Genomic DNA, 20,268 nt, shown 5'->3' on the forward strand with positions numbered 1-20,268 from the left:
ATATCTTTACCATTTTGAGGAACTGCCAGGCTGTTTTCCAAAGGTGCCACACCATTTTACCTTCCCACTAGAAGTATATGAGAGTTCCAATTTTCCTGCATCCTTGCCAACACCTTGTTTTCTTCCCATTTTATTGTGATATAATTGACATACAGCACATAAGTTTAAGGTATTATATCGCAATATGATTATGACAGTAAGTTTAGTGAACATTCATAATTTCATATAGATACAAAATTAAAGAAATAGAAAAAAATGTTTGTCTTGTGATGAGAACTCAGGATTTTCTCTCTTAACTTTTATATATAACATCCTACTGTTTATTATATTTATCATGTACATTTAATCCCTATACATATAACTGGAAATCTGTACCTTTTGACTACCTTCACTGAATTCTCTCTTCCACAACCCCCTGCTTCTGAGTAACCACACATATGATCTCTTTTTCTATCAATTTATTATTGAAGTATAATTGACAATGCTATATTAGTTCCTGTTACACAATATAGAGATTTGATGTTTCTATTCACTTCAAGACAGTCACTGTGATTATACTGTCAGCATACAAAGATATCACATAGCTATACTATACATTTCATACCCATGACTTATTTTGCAACTGGAATTTGTACCTCTTAATCTCCCTCACTGATTTCTTTCCTCCCTTACTCCCTCCTTTCTGGCAACCACTAGTTTTTCTCTGTAATTAGAATTGTTTCTATTTTGTTATGTCTGTTCATTTGTTCTGAAGTTTAGATTCCGCATATAAGTGAAATCAGACAGTATTTGTCTGTCTCTGACTGATTTCATTTAGCACAACACCCTCTAGGTCCATCCATGCTGTCACAAAAAGCAAGATTTCATTCTTTATTTATGGCTGAGTAATATCCATTATATAAAAATATATGCCACAACTTCTTTATCCACTCATCTATTGATGGGCATTTAGGTTGCTTCCTATCTTGGCTGCTGTAAATAATGCTGCAATGACAGAGAGGGACATATACCTTTTCTAATTAGTTTTCTTTGGATAAGTTTGTTTTCTTTGGATAAATACCCAGGAGAGGAAATCCTGGATTATGAGGTAGTTCTAGTTCTATTTTTCATTTTTTGAGTAATCTCTATACTATTTTCCACAGTGGCTGTACCAATTTACATTCCCAGTTCACAAGGGTTCCCCTTTCTCTACGTCCTTGCCAACACGGCTTATTTGTTATCTTTTTGATACTGGCCATTCTAACGTGTGAGGTGATATCTCATTGCAGTTTTGATTTGCATTTCCCTGATGATTACTAATGTTGAGCATCTTAAGTCTGTAGCCATCTGTATGTCTTTGTTGGAAAAATGTATATTCAGATTTTCTGATCATTTTAAAATCAGTTTGTTTCTTTTTTATCTTTTGTTATGTAAGTCCTTTGTATACTATGGCTATTAACCCCTTATTGGATATAAATTTGCAAATACCTTCTATTCAGTAGGTTGCCTTTTCATTTTGTTAATAGTTTCCTTTGCTATGCAAAAGCTTAGATGAAGTCCCATTTGGATATTTTTGCTTTTATTTCCTTTGCCTGAGGAGACATATCCAAAGAAATATTACTAAGAGTGATGTCAGACAGCTTACTGCCTTTATTTTCTTCTAGAAGGTTTCTGGTTTTAGGTCTTATATATAAGTCTCATTTTGAATTCATTTCTGTGTATACTGTGAGAAAGTAACCCAGTTGTTTTTTTTGCATGTAGCTGTCAAATTTCCCCAACATCATTTACTGAAGAGGCTATCTTTCCCCTACTGTACTATTCTTGCTTCCTCTGTCCTAGATTAATTGCCTATAAAATGTGGGTTCCTTTCTGGCCACTGTGTTCTATTCCTTGGTCTATTTGTCTGTTTCTATGACAGCAGCATACTGTGTTGATGACTGTAGTTTTGTAGTAGAGTTTGAAATCAGAGCATGTGACTGTCAGCTTTGTTCTTCTTTCTCAAGATTATTTTGGCTAGTCAGGGTCTATTATGCTTCTGTACAAATTTTAGACTTATGTGAAGAGTGCCACTGGTATTTTGATAGGGACTGGACTGAATCTGTATATTACTTTGGGAAGTATGGTCACTTTAGCAATATTAACTCTTCAAATCCACAGACACAGAGTATCTTTCCATCTGCTTATTTCATCTTTGATTTCTTTTATCACTGTTTATAGTTTTCTGAGTACAGGTCTTTTATGTCCTTAGATTTATTCTTAGGTATTTTATTCTTTTTGATAGGACTGTAAATGGGGCTGTTTTCTTTCTTTTTTTTTCTCCAGCATCACAGCAGGGTTTAATGTTTCTTTGGGACTGTTTTCATAATTTTTCTGACAGTTCATTGTTAATGTATACAAATGCAACAGATTTCTGTGTATTAATTTCATATCCTGCTACTTTACCAAATTCATTGATGAGTTCTAGTAGATTTATGGTGGTATCTAGGATTTTCTACATATAATGTCATCTGCAAATAGTGAAAGTTTTACTTCTTCCTTTTCAACTTGGATTTCTTTTTTTTCTTTTTCTTGTCTGACTGCTATAGTTAGGACTTCCAATACTACACTTAATAAAAGTGGTGAGAGTAGTGGTGAGAGTAGGCATCTTTGTCCTATTCCTGATCTTTTAGCTTTTCATTAGTGAGTATAACATTAGTTGTGGGCTTGTCATGTATGGCCTTTATTATGTTGAGGTATATATTCCCTCTATACCCACTTCATTGAGTTTTTAATCACAAGTAAATGTTGAATTTTGTCAAAATCTTTTTCTGCATCAATTGAAATTATCATATAATTTTCATTCAGTTCAGTTCAGTTCAGTTGCTCAGTTATGTCCGACTCCTTGAGACCCCATGAACCGCAGCATTCCAGGCCTCCCTGTCTATCACCAACTCCTGGAGTTCACCCAAACCCATGTCCATGAATTGGTGATGCCATCCAGCCATCTCATCCTCTGTCATTCCCTTCTCCCCCTGCCCTCAATCTTTCCCAGCATCAGGGTCTTTTCAGATGAGTCAGCTCTTTGCATCAGGTGGCCAAAGTATTGGAGTTTCAGCTTCAACATCAGTCCTACCAATGAACACCCAGGCCTGATCTCCTTTAGGATGGACTGGTTGGGTCTCCTTGCAGTCCAAGGGACTCTCAAGAGTCTTCTCCAACACCACAGCTCAAAAGCATCAATTCTTTGGTGCTCAGCTTTCTTTATAGTTCAACTCTCACATCCATACATGACCACTGAAAAAACCATAGCCTTGACTAGATGGACCTTTGTTGAGAAAGTAATGTCTCTGCTTTTCAATATGCTGTCCAGGTTAGTCATAACTTTCCTTCCAAGGAGTAAGCATCTTTTAATTTCATGGCTGCAATCACCATCTGCAGTGATTTTGGAGCCCAGAAAAGTAAAGTCTGTCACTGTTTCCGCATCTATTTGCCATGAAGTGATGGGACCGGATGCCATGATCTTAGTTTTCTGAATGTTGAGCTTTAAGCCAACTTTTTCACTCTCCTCTTTCATCAAGAGGCTCTTTAGTTCTTCTTCACTTTCTGCCATAAGGGTGGTGTCATCTGCATATCTGAGGTTACTGATATTTTTCCTGGCTATCTTGATTCCAGCTTGTGCTTCATCCAGCCCAGTGTTTCTCATGATGTACTCTGCATATAAGTTAAATAAGCATGGTGACAATATACAGTTAATGTGATGTCCTATGAATGCTGACCCATCCGTGCATCTCTGGGATTACCTGATCATGATAATATGATCCTTTTAAGGTATTGTTGAATTTGATTCTCTAATATTGTATTTTGTAAGGATTTTTACATCTATGTTTGTCAAGGATTTTGGCCTAAAATTTTCTTTTTTTGTGATATTTATTTGGTTTTGGCACCAGGATGATAATGGTCTTATAAAATGAGTTCAGAAGCATTTCTTCTTCTGCAATTTTTTTCGAACAGTTTGAGAAGGATAGGTGTTAACTGCTCTCTAAATGGTAAGTCATCTGGTCATGGGCTTTTTTTTTGGTTGGGAGCTTTGGAATTATTGATTCAACTAATTTCATACTAGTAATTGGTCAGTTCATATTTTCTCTTTCTTCCTGATTCAGTCTTGGGAGGCTGTACATTTCTAGGAATTTTTTCCATTTCCTCTAGGTTGTCCATTTTATTGGCATATAATTGTACCCAGTAATCTCTTTTTCATTTTGGTTTTCATTTATTTGGGCTCTCTCTTTTTCCTGATGGGTCTGGTTAATGGTTGATCAATTTTGTTTATCTTTAAAAAAAATTCTGAAGTTTCATTGATCTTTTCTGTTTTTCAAGTCCCGATTTCATTTATTTCCACTCTGATACCTTTATGATTTCTTTCCTTATACTAACTTTCGAGTTTTGTTTATTCTTCTTTTTCTAGTTCCTATAAAGTTAGGTTGTTTATTTGAGATTTTTGTTATTCCTGGGGTAGGCTTGTATCACTATAAACTTCCCCCTTAGAACTGCTTTCACTGTGTCCCATAGATTTTTGGATCACTGCGTTTTCATTTTTGTTTGTCTCCAGGTACTTCCTTTAAGATGTGATAATTTTATTTATTTATTTTTGGCCATGTTGCAAGGCATGTGGGATCTTAGTTTCCGGAACAAGGACTGAACCTGCATCCTCTGCATTGGAAGCACAGAGTCTTAACCATTGAACTGCCAGAAGTCTTGTCTCCAGGTATGTTTTTAATTTCTTCTTTGATTTCTTCAGTGATCCATTGATTGTTTAGTAGCATATTGTTTAGCCTCCATGTGTGTTTTTCCCCTTGTAGTTGATTTCTAGTCTCATGGCATTGTGGTTGGAAAGATGCCTGATATGACTTCAGTTTTCTTAAGTTTGTTGAGACTTCCTTTGTGGCCTAGTACGTTATCTATTCTGGAGAATGTTCCACGTGCACTTGAAGGAATGTGTATTCTAGTGCTTTTGCATGGAATGTTCTATATATATCTGTTCAGCTGTTTTAATATAGTGTTTAAGGCAGTGTTTCCTTATTTATTTTCTGTCTAGATGATCTACTGATGTATATGGGGTGTTAAAGTCCCCTACTATTATTATGTTAATGTTGACTTCTTCCTGTATGTCTGCTTATATTTGCATTATGTATTTAGGTGCTCTGTGTTGGGTGGACACTTGTTATCTATTTTTTTTTTTTTTAAATTTTTGGCCACGCCATGTGGCTTGTGGGATATTCGTTCCCTGACTACGGATCAAACCCTGGGCCAATGGCAGTGAAAGCAGTGAGTTGTAACCACTGGAGCACCGGAGAATCCCCATATCTATCTTTTTAATTATAGTCATCCTAATCGGTGTGAAATGGTATCTAAATATGACTTTGATTTGCATTTGCCTTATGATGATTAATGATGCATTATTTTTAAATTACAAAATAACTTTAAAGAAGTATTTTCATGCTGAGGTTTTGAGAACTTTAACTATCTAGGTCACATGTCCCAATATCACAGAGACTAGACTCAAACCAAATATCTCTATGGTTAATGCTTGGGCTCCATACCCTCTTTTCTAGAACAGAATCTAGGATAAAACTTCACTAGCTGCCTCTGTTGGAAAGGGAATCCTGGTCAAGATGAACCTCTGCATGGACTAATTGGTTCATTCATTTCTTATTTACTATTAGAAACTCAAATATACAAAGAGCTTTTTAGTCTCTCCATTTTTACTCTGAAAAGAAAAAAAAAAAAGTGTTTTCTTGAGATCCTCATAATGGATCTTGGATGAAGCAGTGACCCTTTCTCGTTGGTTAATGATTTTGTGCTTCTCTTTATGTTAGTGCCGCCTGTGCTGAGCAGCAGGGGAGGGCCTGCAGGGTGGCCTTCTGAGTGTCAGCTGCCAGTGGTAAAAAAGAATTCTAATAGTGTTATATCTCCTGCTCCAGTAGCCGCTGGAAGACAGGAATATACAATGGGGAAAAACAGCCTCTTCAATAATTGGTGCTGGGAAAACTGGAGAGCTAGTGTAAAAGAATGAAATCAGAATACTTCCTAACACCAAACACAAAAATAAACTCAAAATGGATTAAAGACCTAAATGTAAGACCAGAAACTATAAAACTCTTAGAGGAAAACATAGGCAAAGACTCTTTGATATAAATTGAAGCAAGATACTCTATGACCCGCCTCCTACAATAATGGGAATAAAAACAAAAATAAACAAATGAGCCCTGAAAAGTGAAAGTGTTAGTCGCTCAGTCACATCCAACTCTTTGCGACCCACGTAGCCTTCCATGCTCCTCTGTCCATGGGATTCTCCAGGCAAGAATACTGGAGTGGGTTGCCATTTCCTTCTCCAGGGGATCTTCCTGATCCAGAGATTGAACCTTGGTCTCCTCCATTGCAGGCAGGTTCTTTACTGTCTGAGCCACCAGGGAAATTAAACTTAAAAGCTTTTGTACAGCAAAGGAAACCATAAACAAGAAGAAAAGACAATCCTCAGAATGGGAGAAAATAATTGCAAATGAAGCAACTGACAAAGGATTAATCTTCAAAATATACAAGCAGCTCATGCAGCTCAATATCAGATAAACAAACAACCCAACCAAAAAATGGGTGGAAGACCTAAAAAGACATTTCTCCAAAGAAGACATACAGATGGCCAATAAACACATGGAAAAGATGCTCAACATCGCTCATTGTTAGATACAATGAAAAGTGAAAGTGAAAGTCGCTCAGTTGTGTCCAATTCTTTGTGACCCCATGGACTGTAACAGTCCATGGAATTCTCCAGGCCAGAATGCTGGAGTGGGTAACTTTTCCCTTCTCCAGGGGATCTTCCCAACCCAGAGAACCCAGGTCTCCTGCACTGCAGGCAGATTCTTTGCAAATTAAAAACTACAATGAGGTATCACCTCATACAGTCAGAATGACCACCATCAAAAACTGTACTAACAATAAATGGGGGACAGGATATGGAGAAAAGGGAACCCTCTTGCACTGTCAGTGGGAATGTTAACTGATACAACCATATGGAGAATAGTATGGAGATTTCTTTAAAAACTAGGAATAGAACTACCATATGACCCAGCAATCCCACTACTGGGCATATACCCTGGGAAAACCATAACTCAAAAAGACACATGTACCCCAATGTTCACTGCAGCACTATTTACAATAGCTAGGACATGGAAGCAACCTGGATGTCCATTGACAGGTGAATGGATAAAGCAGATGTGGTACATATATACAATGGAATATTATTCAGCCATAAAAAGGAACAAATTTGAATCAATTCTAGGGAGGTAGATGAACCTAGAGCCTGTTATAGAGTGAAGTAGGTCAGAGAAAAAAAAATTCTGTATATTAATGCACATATATGGAATCTAGAAAAATGGTACTGATGAACCTATCTGCAGGACAGGAATAAAGATGCATAGAGAACAGACTTATGAACACAGCCAGGGAAGGAGAGGGTGGAACTAACTGACAGAGTAGCACTGGAACAGATACACTGCCATATGTGAAACAGCTAACTAGTGGGAAGCTGCTGTATAACGCAGGAAGCTCAACCCAGTGCTCTGTGACAACCTAGAGGAGTGGGGTGGAGCAGGGTGGAGGGTAGGAGGGAGGTTCAAGAGGGAAGGGACATATATATACTTACGGCTGATTGATGTTCTTGTGTGGTAGAAACCAACACAACATTGTAAAGCAATTATCCTCCAATTAAAAATAAAATTAAAAATTTTTTGATAGTATGATAGACCCATGTTGTTAAAAAGATGAATAAGATCGTATCCAAGATGGTAAAGAATCCACCTGCAATGCAGGAGACCCCAGCTTGATTCCTGGGTCAGAAGATCTGCTGGAGAAAGGGGTAGGCTATCCACTCCAGTATTTGTGGGCTTCTCTGGTGGCTCAGCTGGTAAAGAATCCACCTGCAATGCAGGAGACCTGGATTCGATCCCTGGGTTGGGATGATCCCCTGGAAAAGGGAAAGGCAACCCACTCCAGTATTTTGGTCTGGAGAATTCTGGGTCGCAAAGAGTGGGACACGACTAAGTGACTTTCACTTTCACTTGTAAGAAGCTCACAACTAGGGGGGAAGAGATGTGAAAACAGTTATAATACAAAGAAAGAAAGAATGTAGTGAAGGGCCCTGCTGGTCCAGTAGTTAAGAATCTGTCCTGCAATGCAAGGGACATTGATTAGATCCCTGCTCTGAGAAGATTCCACGTGCCAAGGGGCAAATAAGCCGGTGCTCCACAATGCTGAAGCTGTGCCCTGGAGCCCAAGAACCGCAACTACTGAGCCCATGTGCCACAATGACTGAAGCCCGCACGCCTAGAGCCCCTGCTCTGCAACAAGAGAAGCCCCCATAATGAGAAGCCTGAGCATCACAACCAAGAGTGGCCCCTGCTCGCTACAACTAGAGAAAACCATGAAGCAATGAAGACATAGCATAGTCAGTAAATAAAAAGATCTTTAAAAAAATAAATAATAATGCAGTGAAATAAACTCCATGACGGAAATTTCTGCTAGGTGCTGCTGGGGCGTAAAAGAGGAAATAACTGACTTCTCAGTAGCTTCCTTAGAGTCTCGAAGATGGAAAATTGAACTTTCAATTTATATTAAGTTCCATTGGAGTTCTTGAAGATTAATACCTCTTGTTAAGATTAATACCTCTTATAGATACTTATATCTCTTGTTATAGTTCAAGACAAAGTTAATTTGAAGGGGCATTATAAACTATTTTCTGCATCAATGTTAGTGCAATAACAATAACAATAGCTATGACTTTTTATTGGGTGCTTACTATATGCCAGATACTGCTCAGTACTTTACATAAATTATCTCATCTAATCCTCGAAACAATCCTATGAGGTATGTATTACTGTCTCTATTTTTTTTATTTATTTAAAAATTTTTTGGCCTTGCCACGTGACTTGTGGGATCTTGGTTCCTCAACCAGGGATGGCACTTGTGTCCTCTGCAGCAGAAGGGCAGAGTCCTAACCACTGGACCACCGGGGAACGCCCTATTATCTCCATTTAACATATGATAAAATTGAGGCTTGGAAAAGAAAAGCAACTTTGGCTTATGACTATATTTTCATTTTCCACTCCCCCCTGATTACCAATTACATGGTAAAACCTGGTATGTAGTTTAAAAATTTTTTTATTAGTGTATAATTGCTTTACAATGTTGTGTTAGTTCCTGCTGTATGACAACATGAATCAGCCATATGTAATCATATATTCCCTCCCTCTGGGGCCTCCCTCCCACCCCACTGCCCCCATCCCACCCTTCTAGGTCATCACAGAGCTGGTATGCAATTTATTAAACATCACTGTATACTGCCCCCTTGCCCAAAACTTTATTTTTGAATAGTGAAATAAAATCTTGAAATGCCTTTTTGTGAGATTTTGGACCTCTTGCTAAATAGGTTTTGGAATTGCAAACTTTGGAGGTGGAAGGGAAGCCTCAGGAATTCATATTTTACAGATGGAAGAACTGACCCCAGAGAAGTTAGACATCTTAGCCAAGGTTACCCATCGTTCTGGAGGGAGACAAGGCTTGTCTCTCCTAACCCACTATTCTTGCCCCAGGGCCAAAGACTCAAGAATGTGCTGACTTCAATGTTTAGTACAATCATCTTTACTAAGCATTGTTAAACACTTTAACCAACAACAAAACATTCAAGATGAAACACTTTTTTTTTTTTTTTTTTAACTTGGGGACATGATTTCTAGGTGATCATCGGCATTTCATAGCCATTTATTTGACAAGGAACTTGATCCAATGAATGCTGTGTACCGTCAAGGTAAGCATGACACTGCATAACGCAGCAGCTGTTCATAACTTAGGGAGGGGGCAGACATGCAGTCAAACAGTTAAAATAATTACGTACAAACATGGACAAAGGTCTATTGCGCGGTACAAATGTGTGAAGCAATGGTTCTCAGCTGGTGGATGGGTCCCACTCCCATATCCGCAGCAGACATTTGACAAATGTCAGGAGATAATTTTGATTCTCACAACTTGGGGGAGGGGGTGGTGATACTGGCATCTAGTGAGCAGAGGCCAGAGATGCAGCTAAACATCCTCAAATTCATAGGTCAGCTCTCCAACAACAAAGACTTAGGCAGCCCAAAATGTCAACAGGGCTGAGGCTGAGGTGGTATACAGGCAGCAAAGTATTTTCTACAAGGGACTGGTTATGGGAGAGTTTACTGAAGAGATAAAGATTGGGGCGAGGGAGGGAGGGCCCCCAGAAGAAGAATCAGCATGCACACAGCCACAGAAGCAGGCATGTAGGCAATCGCATACCCTGGTGGGAGGGTCACGGGCGTAAGGCTGGACAGCTAGGTAGGAGCTGACACAGGAGGAAGCAGGCTGAGTGGGAGGAGCCCGTGAGTGAGAACCATGGGTCCTGTTCTGGCGCTTCACAGGTCACCCAGGAGCACAGGCTGGGTGCCAACCACTGCCAGCGAAAAGTGTCAAAGTGTTTAAAATGAGACTTTCTACCATCTCGCGTCCTTATGGTCTGGGATTCTCCAGGCGTTTTACTTTCTCAGAGACAGAGTCATTTCAGTGCATAGGTTGTTTCAGTGGAATGTAAGCTCTCAGGTGGAATAGCTCTCTACTCACACCACTCAGCTGGGTCTCAACGCTGTGATGAAATCAGGAGCAGGGATGAAGTGGTTATTCCTCATGCATTAATCTTACAGGCAGATGATGACGTTCCACTTTCGGGTAGCGATGTAAGGCCAGAAATGGGGATATGTGACCCTTAAGATTAGACTGCCACCTTGAATCTAAATGAGTTGTTTTCCTCTCCCTGCCAAAAAACGGTGGGCAGGGAGGCGCTTTCAATCAGGGTTTCTCTTTCTCTTAACCTAACGATGACCAAAGCAACTGACAAACTGTCACGGAATCAGCCAGACCTCGCTCTGGCCTTCCTGTATCTCCAGTTCCTGAACTTTCCCTCCTTCTGTTATCTCTGGGCCCATTCTTAGCAAACTAAGAAGTCACAAACTCCTGATCTGCGACCATCCTAGAGGCCTGTTGAGCTCTGGTCCAAGTGTCTATCTCTGCCCCCTGGTGGCCTGATGATAGAGCTTCATGGAGGTGAGCAACTTTTTAAGTTAGCTGGTTTCCTGAATGTAATGTGGAAAACTGGATCACAGAAGAGGCCATGGATTTTACAGCATGAAAGAAAATTCAAGGAAAAAGTTAACTTGTGGCAGTTTATAGCTTGTATTTTCTTTCCAGGCCTTGGAATAATTGAGAATTTAGAGAAGAGATTATGGCAGTAAGTATTGAAATCCAACACAAACTTTTGAGAAACATTAACTAAACAAAAATATACTTTCCTTCTTAATGTAATCATGTTATTATTTTATATTGAAAAAATTTAATTTGCTCATTATACTATCACACTTGGTATTTTACACTTAAAGTTGAGTTGATTAAACATATTAAATTGAATTCCTTCAAGATCTCTTCAGAGCTAAAATAATGCAGGTATACTCTGAAGTTAGTGTTTTCTTGATTGTCATATAGATAAAAGAAGATGTTTATTCACTACAACTACAGGAAAGTAAAAAAAAACCTCAGATTCATCAACAGAAAACTGTGACATGAATTATCATTTCCATTAGTTACCACTTCTTATATAGTTTAAATTATATGTATATTAATCATTAAGATCAGGTTCTAGTTTCTTCTATCCCAGGACCTTAGATTTGCTCTTAACCCTTCTCTGTCCTTAGCTGTTGAAACAAAAAAGGTGTAAGTGTTTTGTTTATAATTTCTAGAGAAAAAAAGCTTCCATTATTGCCTATTTCTACTGCATTCTTATTCCTTTACAGTGAGGTCAGTAAAAATAGATACTTTTTTCTAATAATAAAAAAAATTGTGTAATTGTGAACCTCCCCTTATTTCAAAATTTCAAGCAGAAGCTGGAAAGCAGTGAATTAAATGACTTAAGATCTCTTTCAATTCTGAGCTCTGATAAGTCAAAAGCTCATAATTCTCCCTTCTTATGTGACAGTGGCAGGACCTGTGAAGCACACGTCTTGCTAGCATGGTAGCTCTGCCGTGTGGTTTGTCCTGTACAGATGAGTCGTACTTCTCTGTGCTTTTGGTTAATTCTTCAGGAAATCTGCCCATCAAAGTTTTAAAAAATTACTTTGAAGTAATAAAAACTGAGAAAAAAATGCTCTTAAATATGCAACAAATGTCCTTACTAAACAACAAATTCCCTTAAATATTTTATTAATCATGATTTCAAAAATCACAATTCAAAAATCAGGAAAAAAAAATCTCAGGGAAAATCTAAGTATTTCTTCTGCAAGTTTCCAAGGACTTCATTACTCCTTGCCTTTTCTCTGTTCTAGAGGAATGCGCTTGGTGAGTGGAGAAGGATGGCTTTCTTAGACAGGCTTAGAAGGATGAAATCAATCCCTGACTTGGATTTTATCCCTCTGCCTTAAGGTTAGACTTTCCATAAGGGTCTGTCAGTGGGTGTGATTTCCTAAGATTTTGAGGTAGAGCAATGTCAGAAACTTCTTTGACTTCCAATTGCATTCCTCCCTCTAGAGCAGTAGCAAGTTTTTATAGGTTTTTTGCCTCACAAATTTGACCCATTTGATAAATTCAACTGCATAAAACACTGGTTGGCTTTCTGGTGATGAAATGATTACTAGGATAATGGGCTCTTGGTCCTACAAACAGTTCAAACCCAGGCTTCGCCACTTAATTACTAGGTAACCTTGGCGAGTTCTTTAACCTCTCTAAGTTTCAATGTCGGTTGGCGCTAGTAGTAAAGAACCCTCCTGCCAATGCAGGAGACGTAAAAGACATGGGTTCATTCCCTGAGTTGGGAAGATCCCCTGGAGGAGGGCATGGCAATCACCTCCAGTATTCTTGCCTGGAGAATCCCATGGACAGGGGAGCCTGGTGGGCCATATAGTCCACAGGGTTGCAAAGAGTCAAATATGACTGAAGTAACTTAACATACAATCTTCAATTTCCTTAAAAATGGAAAAATATCTATCTCATAAACTTGTTGTTGTGCAGTCACTAAGTCACGTCCAACTCTTTGCAGACTCTATATAAAGTTATATGAGGATTCATTTATACACAGTTATTTTCCACAATGAAAGATCAATAAATATTAGCTAATAAGATTAAGAGAATCCCTTGTTTTATAGCAGCGGCTATACTCTTGAAAGTCAGGATAACTGGCAAAACCTCAACTGGCAAGATGAATTCACATGAAATACATATATTTCATATCACAAAATTCACCGTTCTATGGTGCACAATTCAGTGGCTTTTTTTCATATTCACAAAGCTGTACAGCCGTCACCACTATCTAACTTTAGGACGTATTTATCGCTCCAAAGGAAACCCCACGCCGTCGCGACCGCTCCTCAGCCCCCTGCTCCAGCCCCGGCAACAGCTAGTCTACTCAGTCTTTCAAGTTCAGTGTTATTGGTGAACAGTCGTTTACAATGTGGTGTTAGTTTCGGTTGCATGGCGAAGTGATTCAGTTATACATACATATATATTCATTCTTTTTTAGATTCTTTTCTCTTACAGGTTCTCACAGAATATTGAGTAGAGTTCCCTGTGTTATACAACTACTGTTATACAATTGTTGGTTATCTATCTTATATATATAGTAGTGTGTGCATATTCATTCCAAGCTCTGGATTTGCCCTCCCCCTGACATTTCCCCTTTGGTAATCAAAAGTTTGTTTCTGTTTTGTAAATATGTTCATTTGTATCATTGTATCATTTATTAGATTCCACATAGGAGTGATATTCTATGATATTTGTCTTTCTCTGACTTACTTCATTTAGCGTGATAATCTCTAGGTTCATCCATGTTGCTGCAAATGGCATCATTTCCTCCTTTTTATAGCTGGGTAATATTCCACTGTATATATATACATCTTCTTTATCCATTGCTCTGTTGATGGACATTTAGGTTGCTGCTGTGTCTTGGCTATTGTAAGTAGTGGGGGTGCATGTTATCTTTTTGGGTTATGGTTTTTTCCTGATGTATGTCTGGGAGTGGGACCGCTAGATCACATGGTAGATCTACTTTTAGTTTCTTAGGGAACATCCATACTGTTCTCCATAGTGGTTATACCAAGTTACAGTCCCATCAACAATGTAGGAGGCTTACCTTTTCTCCACACACTCTTCAGCATTTATTGTTTGTATTTATCAGTTCAGTTTAGTTCAGTTGCTCAGTCGTGTCCAACTCTTTGCAACCCCATGGACTGCAGCACTCCAGGCCTCCCTGTCCCTCACCAACTCCCACAGTGTATTCAAACTCATGTCCATTGAGTCGGTGATGCCATCCAACCATCTCATCCTCTGTGATCCCCTTCTCCTCCCACCTTCAATCTTTCCCAGCATCAGGGTCTTTTCAAATGATTCAGCTCTTCGCATCTGGTGGCGAAAGTATTGGAGTTTCAGCTTCAGTATCAGTCAGTGTTGATATAACAATCAGTGTTGATTTCTTTTAGGAGGGACTGGTTGGATCTCCTTGCAGTCCAAGGTACTCTCAAGAGTCTTCTCCAACACCACAGTTCAAAAGCATCAATTTTTTGGTGCTCAGCTTACCTTATAGTCTGACTTTCACATCCATACATGAGTACTGGAAAAACCACAGGTTTGATTAGATGGACTTTTGCTGGCAAAGTAATGTCTCTGCTTTCTAATATGCTGTCTAGGTTGGTCATAGCTTTTCTTCCAAGGAGTAAGTATCTTTTAATTTCATGGCGGCAGGCACCATCTGTGGTGATTTTGGAGCACCCCCAAATGAAGTCTGTCACTGTTTCCACTGTTTCCCCATGTATTTGCCATGAATGATAGGACCAGATGCCATGATCTTAGTTTTCTGAATGTTGAGTTTTAAGCCAACATTTTCACGCTCCTCTTTCACTTTCATCAAGAGGCTCTTTAGGTCTTCGCTTTCTGCCATAAGGGTGGTGTCATCTGTGTATCTGAGGTTATTGATAGTTTTCCCGGCAATCTTGCTTCCAGCTTGTGCTTCCTCTAGCCCAGTGTTTCTCAAGATACTCTGCATATACGTTAAATAAGCAGGGTGACAATATACAGCCTTGGCATACTCCTTTTCCTATTTGGAACCAGTCGGTTGTTCCATGTCCAGTTCTACCTGTTGCTTCCTGACCTGCATACAGATTTCTCAAGAGGCAGGTCAGGTGGTCCCATCTCTTTAAGAACTTTCCAGAGTTTGTTGTGATCCACACAGTCAAAGGCTTTGGCATAGTCAATAAGGCAGAAATAGATGTTTTTCTGGAACTCTTTTGATTTTTTGATGATCCAATGGATGTTGGAAATTTGATCTCTGGTTCCTCTGCCTTTTCTAAAACCAGCTTGAATATCTGGAAGTTCACGGTTCACACATTGTTGAAGCCTGGCTTAGAGAATTTTGAGCATTACTTCACTAGCATGTGAGACAAGTGCAATCGTGTGGTAGTTTGAGCATTCTTTGGGATTGCCTTTCTTTGGAATTGGAATGAAAACTGACCTTTTCCAGTCCCGTGGCCACTGCTGAGTTTTCCAAATTTGCTGGCATATTGAGTGCAGCACTTTCACAGCATCAGCTTTTAGGATTTGAAATAGCTCAACTGGAATTCCATCACCTCCACTAGCTTTGTTCATAGTGATGCTTCCTAAGGCCCACTTGACTTCACATTTCAGGATGTCTGGCTCTAGGTGAGTGATCACACCATCGTGATTATCTGGGTCGTGAAGACCTTTTTTGTATAGTTCTTCTGTGTATTCTTGCCACCTATTCTTAATATCTTCTGCTCCTGTTAGGTCCATACCATTTCTGTCCTTTATTGTGCTCATCCTTGCATGAAATGTTCCCTTGGTATCTTTAATTTTCTTGAAGAGATTTCTAGTCTTTCCCATTCTATTGTTTTCCCCTATTTTCATTAATATGTAAAAGAATGATAAATTTAAAATTCTTTCTATACAACTGTAGGAAATAAGACTAGAAATAAGAATTTGCAACATGGCTGATTCAGGTCAATGTATGGCAAAAACCACTACAATATTGTAAAGTAATTAGCCTCCAACTAATAAAAATAAATGAAAAAAAAAAAGAGTTTGCAACATGTTGCAGAGAATTTTGAATTCTGGGGCCGTTAAGAAAACACAAAAATTATTTTGGTAGACTATGGAGAGGAAAAAAAGATTTTTGAGCCAGAGGAGGGTTAGTAATTATCATTTCTATCAGTATTATTAACTAGATCTTGCAGCTGATTAGATGATGGAGAATGAAGAAGAAAACAGCCAAAAGTAATTCAGATTTCAAAAGTGAGATGCTGGTAGTACAATAAATAGAAACAGAGAGGTCAAGTTGGAGAGACTAACATGGAAATGTACATGACCATGTGTAAAACAGATAATCAATGGGAATTTGCTGTATGTTTCAGGAAACTCAAACAGGGGTTCTGCACCAACCTAGAGGGGTGGGATGGGGAGGGAGATGGGAAGGAAGGAGGTTCAAAAGGGAGGGGACATATGTAAACCTATGGGCGATTCATGTTTGACCGAAAACAACAAAATTCTGTAAAGCAATTATTCTTCAATTCAAAAATAAATAAATTAAAAAAGAAGGAACTGATTGAGAAAGAGAGACAAGTTCTATTTAAGTCATGTTGAATTTAAAGGACACAGTTGTGGGTTCAGATATTCAGATGTGGGAGTCACATTTGTAGAAGCTGTATCTGAAGTTATGGGAACAAACAGCTCACTTGGCAAGATGAGAGTACAGAACCAGAAAAGAGTTGAAGACAGTTCTGGTGATTATTACTCAGAGATAAGGAAGAGAAACCAGCTAATGCAGGGGAGTGGTCAGAGGCAGGAGAACTAGGGCAGCACTGGACCACAAGAGTCAGAGAGACTCAATACATCAAGGAGAATGAAAATTATTAAAAGGGTGTTTAGTAAACGATACAACAAGCTTTAAGAAAACACTTTCTACAGGGTGCTGGGGTAAAGGGTCTGTTTCAAGAGCAGAGATTCAGAAAGGCCACCTTAAGTAAAGAGGCATCCTGAGGATAAACATCCATCCATCCAACGCATGTGCTGAGCCCCGACTGTGGCAAGGCACTGTGTCAGGTGCAGGAATCCAGGAAAAGCCAAGGGACAGTGCCGCGGTTAATGTAACGCAGTCACTCCCCGCATCTGTTTGTTTCTATAGAGTACTTCTTGTCTCGATCGTCTAACTGATTCTCTCCACCCTACATATCTGCATTTTTTTTTTTTTTTTGGCCTTACGTTTAAAATTCATCTTCTAGATTCTGTTTTCTTATGATTCTCCATGGCATGACCTTTTTGTCCCAAACTCTACCTCATGGAAACCTTTAAGTTTCTGCTTCGGTTGTCAATTTCCTGATTCTCTCTCTTGTTTCCAGAGTTAAATTCGCAAGAGGTTCTGTTTTCCTATACCATCTTTTTTCATTGAGTCACATCTTGGGTTGTTGAACAGCCTATGGAATAGGTCAGAAGCCCACCTGTATTTTAATCACCTGGGAGAAGGAGTGGAGGTCACAAGCTATACGCAGACTTGACCTTTAGCATGGACTATGGGAATGACAGCAACTGTGATCAATATATCTAGTAGGTACTGGGGGTGAATCTTAGTTTAAAAATCTAGCTGTGGGAAGAATAGAGCATAGCCTTTTCTATAATACTGCTTAATATTGACTTTGAGTCCCTATACCTGTTGCTGGAAGGAAATTTAACTTGTAATCTTTGAAGAGAGGCATCCACACTGATGACTGCTGAAAGTTCATTACTTACTCTGATTAAGACAGTGTATGAAAGACATATTGAAATATCCTCCCCCTACCATCTCCCTAGCTCTTCTCTACATACATAAAAGGACTGGATAAATGGTCAAAAACAATTTAAGCGTTGGTTTTCAAGTGTTAGAATAAAAACAGTGATTTTTTTTCTTCTTTCAGAAATTCATCCAACTCAAAACTATAAAGAGAATGAAAAACAGACAAAATAGACAAATGAAAACAGATAAAAATAGTCTGTAAGCCTGGACTACAGCCCAGTATAGCGAAAGTCAAACAGGAATGTGATAACGGATGCCTAGGGATGCAGATTTTATACACTGTGAGAGAACTACTGCTCTCCAAAGAAAGTGACCCAAGACCAAAAAGCTCTTGTACTGAACAACAAGAACAGGCAAGCAGACCGAAGTTGGAGCTTTTTTTTTTAAAAAAAAGTTTTCCATTTGTCACGAAGATTTGAGGTATAGGGAAGGTGAAGTTGAACAAGGACAAACAGTCATGCCTGTAAAAAGCAGTCTGTTTGTAAGGAACAGTGAAGGACGTAGACTCTGCATTGTAAGAAACCCTGAAATGCTAATCATGGGGAAAAGCAAGGGCTGTAAGAACTCATGCACATACTGGTTCATACAGCAAATGACCTTAAATATGCTCCTGCTTCCATCCTCTTGAAAGTCTCTTGCAAACAGCCGAGGAAGAACTCAGCTCATTTAATGTTTAAAAAAACAAAAAGTAAGTAGCATCCATAAAAAAAGAGTGGGGAAAAATGTCCAGAGCAAAGCACTGAGAACTTTGGAAGTAGAGAATATGAGAAGGAAATTAAGAGAAATGTGGGCTAAAGGGAGAGGCTCTTACATTTGTCTGATAGAAGTTGCAGAAAGACTGAAGAGAATGGTGGAGGGGTAATATTCCAAGAGAGATGGCTCTATTAGGTCCAGGCAGGCAAGACCCAGGATTGAGGAGATCCAGTGTCAGGGGTAAAGAACACAGGCCACACAGGGCAACTAGGGAGCAAAGGTCTAGGAGCTCAAGCCAAAGCATTTGGATAGAAAGAGGTAAAAATATAAGTGTCGAAAGAGAGCAAAAGAGTCATTGATGAGTATGGAATCTGATGAATGGTGAGGCAAAGCATTTTTAGCCATGTTCTCTTGGCTAGAACAGATCTGAATGTGAGTGAAATTAAGTTTGCAAGTAGAGGCAAGCACAAAGTTATGACTGGTAATGGAGGGTTAGAAATGAAGAGTAAAGAGTTCTGGATACTTAGATTCTTGAGGGGATGTACAGCAAATAAGAGACAACTGAGGTCTTAGGGTCAGAATCCTTTGGACTCCTTTGATTCTACGACTGACTCTCAAGTCAGAGCAAATTCTGAGTTCTAGTTTTCATTTCAAGAGCATGAGAGTAACCTATGGACTAATCGTCAGGGATTCTGCCTCAGAATAAATTTTCCATTTATATATAAGTTTTTCATCCTGTGGAGGACACAATACACAAATTGAAAAATAGTATATGTACATTTAACATTTCTTTTTCCTCCCATAATAATGTTCCTCACTTCTGTCTGCCTAAGATCTGATCTTTTGAGTCCCGTCTTATATAGCCTATATATTCCCACTGACCACACCCCTAGTCATACATCAAGGACCCATCTACCATGCTCTCCTAAAACATACTTAGCTCTACTATACAAATTATCCTCCTGTTTTGAGGAGGTTTCATCTCAGTCTCCATTTCTATACTCCTGAATCATAGCCTTTCAGCTTTAGCATTTAGGAAAGGGTAAGAATACACAGCCCACTCCAATATTCTTGCCTGGAGAATCCCGTGGACAGGGGAGCCTGGTGGACTGCTGTCCATGGGGTCACACAGAGTTGGACACGACTGAAGCAACTTAGCAAGAATACACAGAGTTGGTAATGGTATATGCTGGGAGCAGCAGATCTTGGCATTTGGAAGTCTAAGCTAGGGGCAAAGTCATTTCAGGAATCCTGGAAGAAAACTCTGGAAGAAGGAGAGCCCTGGGCTGTCACACAGCTAAGTAAGACAGATCCCACAGGGCCCTGAGACTCCAGAAGTTCAGTTCTGGTAAAGATATGGCCTGTGAGATGGAACTCCAGACTTGGTTTCAGGCCACCCTCTCCTTGCTGATTCCAGAACAGAGACAGGCTCAACCCAAGGCGAGTGCTCAGATGAGGAAGAATGAATAAAGGTGAGTGGAGGGCAGGGAAGTGCCACTGCTAGACCCGGGCAAGGCTCCCACTCTGACCCTCCTCCAGCTATATTCCTCTTTATAAGATAAAGAGTCCATGTCTGGACACAGAGCACACGCTCTCTCCCATAAATATTTTAAATTACGTGCCATGCATCCAGGACTCTTAAAATTCTCTATTCAAGAGATTCTGTGTCCACTGTTAGG

The 20,268-nt window shown here is 39.3% G+C and overlaps 1 protein-coding gene across 1 annotated transcript in view; it reads left to right on the forward strand.

The window, feature by feature from the left end:
- Positions 1 to 184: 184 nt before the first annotated feature.
- The window catches only part of TRIM69 (tripartite motif containing 69), a 42,741-nt gene continuing 22,657 nt past the window's right edge, over positions 185 to 20,268 (forward strand). The window contains exon 1 of the mRNA XM_065942053.1: positions 185 to 196. Within this exon, the coding sequence (XP_065798125.1) occupies positions 185 to 196 (12 nt within the window). The remainder of the gene's footprint in view (positions 197 to 20,268) is intronic.

This window comes from Muntiacus reevesi, chromosome 7, assembly GCF_963930625.1.
Source record: "Muntiacus reevesi chromosome 7, mMunRee1.1, whole genome shotgun sequence".
In the NCBI taxonomy this organism is placed as follows: Eukaryota; Metazoa; Chordata; class Mammalia; order Artiodactyla; family Cervidae; genus Muntiacus; species Muntiacus reevesi.